Genomic DNA, 7,051 nt, shown 5'->3' with positions numbered 1-7,051 from the left:
AGGTGCTGTAGGACGTGGCGCACCGCGGCCGCTGCAGCTCCTGCCCGCCATGGACGCCGCTCAGGAGGCTCGTCGGAAGCCAACCAGCGCCGGCACTGGACCACGGAGTTCTTATGCTGCTGCACCTCGTGCAAGCTGTGTGTCAGCACCACTACACCACCCCAACTGCCAGAGTGACCCAAGCCCCAGGCAGGACCACCAGTCGGCGACCAGAGGCAAGAAGGAGAGCAGAACGAGTCCTAGTTCGGCACGACCTACCCTGTATTTAAGTGGGGCGGTGCGTAGTGTGTGGGTTATGATGGATTACTGTACACATAACTGGAGCTGATCTCCTTGGCATCCTTATCCTATCTACCTATCTTCTTCCTCCCCAAGTCAATCCCCTTGCTTCCCAAGCCTCCTACCTCCCGATCCGATCTGAATGGGGCGAGACCCATTACATCTGGTATCAGAGGTCCAGTCCGTCGATCTGGAGACTGCCTACCCCAAGCCATGCTACCAGAGAAACAGGCGAAGCAGGCGGCGGTGATGGAGGAACAAATCGCGGCACTGGCCAACGCCGTCAACGACGGGCGAGTTGCCAACGAGGCCCGCCTCGACACGATCCGGCAGTCGCTGGAACTATGGAGGCCGGCGGTTACCCATCTCCAACATCAGGTCGACGAGTTGCGCATGCAGGTTGGGCGCATCGCGCTCCATCCGGCTCTGGCGGCACCTCCGGATCCGATCCCGGAGGGTGACGCGGTGGTGCGACCGGTTCCTGCAGCAACTACGGACGCCACCGAGCACCACGGGCCGCTAGGCCATGGCGAGATCGACAACACCGGGAGCCAGGCGAATGGCGTGGTCACCACCCAACTACCGCCTCCGGTCAAGGGTACGTCCTTGACCACAAATCTCTTACCAGTCCTAGATGTTGCCCAGCACCGGTGCGAACTGGAGTCCCTCACCACACACCATTCTTCCCTCAATTGGTCCTTGCCAAAATTAGATTTCCCCACTTTCGATGGAGATAATCCCCAATTCTGGAAGATGTGTTGTGAGAAATACTTCGACGTGTATGGGATTTCTACTGAGTTATGGGTCCGTGTAGCTACTCTCCATTTCACGGGGAATGCAGCGCACTGGCTGCAACTCCACGAATCCCAGAGTGCGTCCATGTCGTGGGGAGAATTGTGTGCAACCCTATGTGGCAAGTTCGGCCGCGAACAGTATCAGGCACACCTGCGTCAATTTCGAACACTCCGTCAGACAGGCACCATGCAGGTGTACATGTCCCAGTTTGAAGAAATTATGCACCAGCTTTTGGCGCATAATCCATCCTTTGATCCAGTTTTCTTTACTACCCAGTTTCTAGAAGGATTAAAACATGAAATTCTTATGGGTGTGGTTTTGCACCAACCGAAGGACTTGGACTCTGCATTTTCCTTGGCTTCGATGCAGGAGGAGCTGATGGACGCCTTACCACGGCGCGAGTACAGGCGCCAGGATGCGCCACAGGCACGGCCGGCACCAAGGCCGCTACTTGCGCTGGGAGCTCAAGTGCCGCGCCAACCTCCCCCAGGTGCACCGGTGGCGGCTGACGATAGACGCGGTCTTGACGCCGCGAATGCTCCGGAGCGCGGGCGAGCGGCCGACGATCGAGTGGCCGTGCTGCACAACTATCGACGCGCGCGAGGCCTCTGCTTCAAGTGCGGCGAACGCAGGGGGCAAGGGCACCAGTGTGCTGCCACGGTGCAACTGCACATCGTCGAGGAACTGCTCGAGCTTCTCCAGGCGGATGATCAAGCCCCACATCAACCCATGGAAGACCAAGCTGATGAGTATCTAATGTCAATTTCCAAGCTGGCAACCACTGGACAGACGATACCGCATACAGTACGCTTGCTGGGGGCGATTGCAGGCAAAGAAATGTTGGTCTTAGTGGACTCGGGAAGTTCACATAGCTTCGTGAGCGAGGGAATAGCCGCTGATCTACAAGAGCAAGTGCAAGCAATAGTCGCCACCTCTGTCAAGATTGCTGATGGTGGAGTACTACAATGCAAGGGCATGATTCCAGCATGCTCATGGACAACCCAGGGGCACACGTTTCAGACTGATCTGAGGGTTCTATCATTGGGTTGTTATGATATGGTTGTGGGCATGGATTGGTTGCAGAAGTGTGGCCCGATCTGGGTCGATTGGGAACACAAAACCCTGTAGTTTCAGCACGAAGGGGAATGGGTGCAGCTAACAGGTGTTCAACCAAGAAGTACAGCAGTGGCACAAATCTCCGCACAACAACTGACGGAATGGGAAGAACAGAATGCCATTGCTCACGTAGTGTTGCTCCAAAGTATTTCACCGCCTTCACGGGACACACAAGAACTTCCAGAGATTGCTGCATTACTCGATGAATTCCAGCTTGTTTTTGCTGAGTCCACAACTTTACCACAACACCGTAGCTGGATCACAGGATTCCTCTGATTGCAGGGGCCAAACCAGTGAACATCCGACCTTACAGATACACTCCAGAACAGAAAAGTGAGATCGAAGCGCAGATTAAGGAAATGTTACAGCGAGGATTGATCGTACCTGATGTGAGTCCCTTCTCGTCCCCGGTGTTGCTAGTGAGAAAAAAAGACCAAACGTGGCGCTTCTGTGTGGACTTCCGTCACCTGAATGCAATCACTATCAAAGGCACCTGCTCCTTGCCCATCATCGATGAGCTACTTGACGAATTGGCCGGATCAAAATGGTTCTCGAAACTCGACCTCAGGGCAGGTTACCATCAAATCCGATTGGTGGAGGAAGACAAGGAGAAGACATCATTTAGAACTCACATGGGCCACTTCCAATTTCGGGTGATGCCATATGGGTTAGCATTCGCGCCTGGCACGTTTCAAACTGGAGTCAATATTGTGTTCGGGCCACTGGTACGACATGGAGTACTCGTCTTCATGGACGATATTCTAGTGCACACGGCTACCTACCAAGAGCACCCGCAGCTGCTGCGACAAGTACTCCAGCAACTGCGCAACCATGATTTGGTGGCCAAAAGATCTAAATGCTCATTCGTGCAGCAACACATCAACTACTTGGGCCACCATATCAGTGACCAGGGAGTGTCAACTCTGACAGAGCAGGTTCAGTCAGTGCAAAAATGGAAACAACCCACAACAGTCAAGCAGCTGAGAGGATTCCTAGGATTGGCAGGGTATTATCGCAAGTTTGTGCGCAACTTTGGAGTGCTCAGTAGGCCGTTGAACAGACTTGCTTAAGAAAAATGCAGTGTTTGTATGGACACCCACAACACAGGCAGCCTTCCAAGCACTTAAACAAGCATTGATCTCAGCCCCGGTACTGGCATTACCGGACTTCTCCAAGCAGTTTGTAGTAGAAACAGATGCGAGCGCAACAGTCATTGGAGCCGTACTCATGCAAGGGGGCATCCAATGGCGTATCTCAGTAAAAGTTTGGCTCCACGAAATTTGGGGCTGTCAGCATACGAGAAGGAATGCCTGGCACTTCTCCTGGCAGTGGATCACTGGCGTCCCTATTTGCAACACTCTGAATTCCTCATTCGCACGGATTAACGGAGCTTGCTGAACCTAACAGACCAGCGACTCAACACCCCAATACAGCAGCGGGCATTTACGAAACTGGTGGGTCTTCAGTTTCGAATCCAGTATAAAGCAGGAGCAACAAATCGGGCAGCGGATGCTCTATCTCGACAAGAGCAAACTGATGACAAGGAACTTGCAGCAATCGCAGTGGCTAAGCCAGCATGGCTCGAAGCAATCGTGGCCAGTTACCAACAAGATCCCAACACACAACAATTGATCACCAGGTTGGCGCTGGATCCAAGCAGCGAGGAAGGATTTGCTCTGCAAGAAGGAGTTCTCAAATATCAAGTGCACATTTGGATTGGCGTAGACCCAGGAACTTAGAAAACATTGATTGCAACACTCCACGATAGCGCGGCAGGAGGACACTCAGGGTTTCACGCCACCTACAATTGGGTGCGCAGGTTATTTGCATGGAAAGGGCTCAAGATTATGGTCAAGGAATTTGTGCAACAATGCCAGACATGTCAGAAAGCAAAAACGGAGAGGATTTCCCCAGCGGGCCTACTACAGCCCTTGCCAATACCAAAACGAGCATGGGCAGTGATTTCACTCGACTTCATCGAAGGATTGCCTACATCGGGTGGTTATAATGTCATCCTCGTGGTTGTGGATAAGTTCTCTAAATACGGACACTTCCTGCCAATGAAGCACCCATACACAACTCTGTCAGTGGCTATGACCTTCATGCACAATATCTTTAAGCTCCACGGGATGCCTCTAGCAATCATCTCCGATCGTGACAGGATGTTCACCAGCAACCTTTGGCAAGAGATGTTCAAGCTAGCCCAGACACAACTACGAATGAGTTCATCATATCACCCTCAAACTGATGGCCAAACGGAACGGGTGAACCAATGCCTCGAAACCTATCTAAGGTGCTCAGTGCATTCTTGCCCCAAGAACTGGTACAAATGGTTATTCCGGGCTGAATACTGGTACAACACCAATTTCCACTCTGCACTGGGGCGCACACCATATGAGGTCATCTACGGGACTGCCACGTGAATTTGGTGTCACTCAGGTGGACAGCAGCACGGTGCCAGACTTAGCTGCTTGGCTCCAAGAGCGCGAAGTGATGCGTGACCTGTTGCAGCAACAGCTCAAGCATGCGCAGGACCGTATGAAGCGGCAGGCCGACAAGCACCGCACTGATCGAGAGTTCGAGGTGGGCGACGCGGTGTATTTGCGACTTCAGCCGTACATACAGACGTCCGTCGCTCAGCGCCCGTTTCAGAAGCTGGCCTTCAGGTATTTTGGTCCATACCCAGTCATAGCGTGCGTGGGCAAGGTGGCATACAAACTTCAGTTGCCAGTCGGAAGCAAGATACATCCGGTGGTACACGTCTCCCAGCTTAAGAAGGTAATCGGCCCCGACATTCAGGTAGAAACAGAGCTTCCTCCTGATGCTGAATTTCTTTGTCTAGAACAGACACCGATGGCCATCCTCAAAGATTGCACTGTCAAGACGGTGCAGGAAGATCAACAGCGCGTGCTAGTGCGCTGGACAGGTCTACCAGCATCTATGGCTACATGGGAAGACCTGATGCTGCTCCGACAACGCTTTCCTGCATCGCTGGCTTGGGGACAAGCCAGTTTCCAAGAAGGGGAGAATGTCAGTACCACTACACCACCCCAACTGTCAGAGTGGCCCAAGCCCTAGGCGGGACCACCAGTCGGCGACCAGAGGCAAGAAGAAGAGCGGAACGAGTCCTAGTTCGGCACGACCTACCCTGTACTTAAGTGGAGCGGTGTGTAGTGTGTGGGTTATGATGGATTACTGTACACATAACTGGAGCTGATCTCCTTGGCATCCTTATCCTATCTACCTATCTTCTTCCTCCCCAAGTCAATCCCCTTGCTTCCCAAGCCTCCTTCCTCCCGATCCGATCTGAGTGGGGCGAGACCCATTACACTGTGCACGCGCCTACATGCTGAAATGGATTAGCAGTAGCCCGGACGCCTCCTTTCCGCCATGGTCGAGCTCTCAGAGACCCTCCTCTGTCATCTTGCATTTGATCGAACACCTAGCTGGCAGCGTGGCAAGAGGCGGCCGCACTGCGGGGGGAGTGTGCCACTGGGGTTTCAAGGTCCTCCTCTTCCTCCCCGATCACGGGCGCCGTGATGGTCACATACTTCGGCCAAGCTATCGCTGCCATGTGGTGGCCACCACCGCGCCTCCTCTGCGTCCGAGCCGTCGTGCATGCGTACGTTACGCCGTGCAGGCCCGAGGCCCCGCCTCACGCCCTGGCCATCGTGCTGTTCCGGGCCGCTGCACGCGTCCGAGCGCCGGGCTCGCCGTTCGCCATGCGCACGGGTGATCCCGGAGGTGGTTAGGTCGTTTAATCCATCCGCTGGTACATAGCTGGCTAGCCTCCGTATGAATCAATCAAGCAGCTTGTTGTACACCTGTACGTGCGTATGTATTCCCGCGCGAACGACGACGGGTTCCGGCGTTGATGAGGCTCACCTCGACGGCTTCGCTCCACGGCTGGGTGTTCGTGGACGCCAAGTTCCCGATCTTGCCTAGCTCGGTGCGGCACCTGTCGAACCTCCTGGAAAAGCGAGGAAACAAAGAATGTGGTCCGGGGCTAATCCGAGATTGAGATCGTGCTGCATAAGACCACCGACATTGACCTTCGTCCGAGCCATGGCCGCAACTATGTGGCTTGCGGACGCGCACACAGAAAGGCGAGGATGACGAAAAGAGGGTGCCGGGCGGCAGGCGCAAGGAGCAGCGGCGCTGGGCCGGAGCGCACGGGCGGGCTCAGTTCGCCTGACTCGGTCAATTAGAGAGGAAGAGGCGTTAGTCCTTTTAGTACCACCTCGCGTATATGTTTAAATTCAAACTGAAAGTATAAATTCACGGGAAGAAGCGTATTATTGACGGTGAATCCACGAATCAATCCATGCTTTATTATTAGAGAGATTATACACGGATTCATAGACGGAGCAGTAGAAATAAGAATACTTCACGTCGTGAATACACCAAGTACTAACCTGTGTGCATGAGAAAATTTTAAGATCGATCTTATATGTATGTGTGTGCACCATAACTGCATCGTTCTGGCCGTTGCTTCTGATCAAGTATTCTTGTGTGTGTGCAGCGTCATAAGCGACCTGCGAGATATGCAACACGCATGTACAAAGCCATTGACTCTAGTCAAACCACACTTACCCCGCCAATTCTTGCCTCGCTTCAACCACTATCAGCGCCCAGAATCTCCACAAGCTAGTGGGTTGTGGTGCACCAAGCTCGTCGACGTACGCTTGCCCATACATGCATGACCGCTAGTCGAATCTTCCCTGGATCTCAAACGTGGCTTATTGGAACATGGATGCATTCACAAAGCAAGTATGGAACCGGATGCTCCTGGTGTGGTGTGCTGTGTGCATGCATGGAGCTCACACCCGGACGTATTGGGCTGACCACCGGCTGGCCGGCA

At 53.7% G+C, this 7,051-nt stretch overlaps 1 protein-coding gene across 3 annotated transcripts; it reads left to right on the top strand.

The window, feature by feature from the left end:
* Positions 1 to 309: 309 nt before the first annotated feature.
* Positions 310 to 6,830, top strand: LOC119319281. 3 transcript variants are annotated; one of them, XR_005154423.1, is made up of 2 exons: positions 310 to 4,968; positions 5,038 to 5,449. XR_005154423.1 is itself a non-coding variant. In XM_037593783.1 (2 exons), the coding sequence occupies exons 1-2, from the start codon at positions 493 to 495 to the stop codon at positions 6,718 to 6,720; spliced, it is 393 nt and encodes a 130-aa protein (XP_037449680.1). In that variant the 5' UTR covers positions 310 to 492; the 3' UTR covers positions 6,721 to 6,830. The 3 variants fall into 3 exon arrangements, 2 of the variants coding, with proteins under 2 accessions (XP_037449680.1, XP_037449673.1); XM_037593783.1 differs by lacking the exon at positions 5,038 to 5,449 and adding an exon at positions 6,713 to 6,830 and having other exon boundaries at positions 310 to 877; XM_037593776.1 differs by having other exon boundaries at positions 310 to 877; positions 1,444 to 5,449.
* Positions 6,831 to 7,051: the final 221 nt, after the last annotated feature.

This window comes from Triticum dicoccoides, chromosome 1B (assembly GCF_002162155.2).
Source record: "Triticum dicoccoides isolate Atlit2015 ecotype Zavitan chromosome 1B, WEW_v2.0, whole genome shotgun sequence".
NCBI classification, from domain to species: domain Eukaryota; kingdom Viridiplantae; phylum Streptophyta; class Magnoliopsida; order Poales; family Poaceae; genus Triticum; species Triticum dicoccoides.
Note: the sequence above shows the minus strand (reverse complement) of the source record. Positions and strands in the feature narration are given on the sequence as shown.

Excerpts from the sequence above, each read along its gene's own strand:
- LOC119319281 (XM_037593776.1), top strand. The coding sequence starts at position 493 with ATGCTACCAGAGAAACAGGCGAAGCAGGCGGCGGTGATGGAGGAACAA. Across the intron at positions 878-1,443 it reads ACTACCGCCTCCGGTCAAGG|GAGGAGCTGATGGACGCCTT; the intron begins GTACGTCCTTGA and ends GCTTCGATGCAG.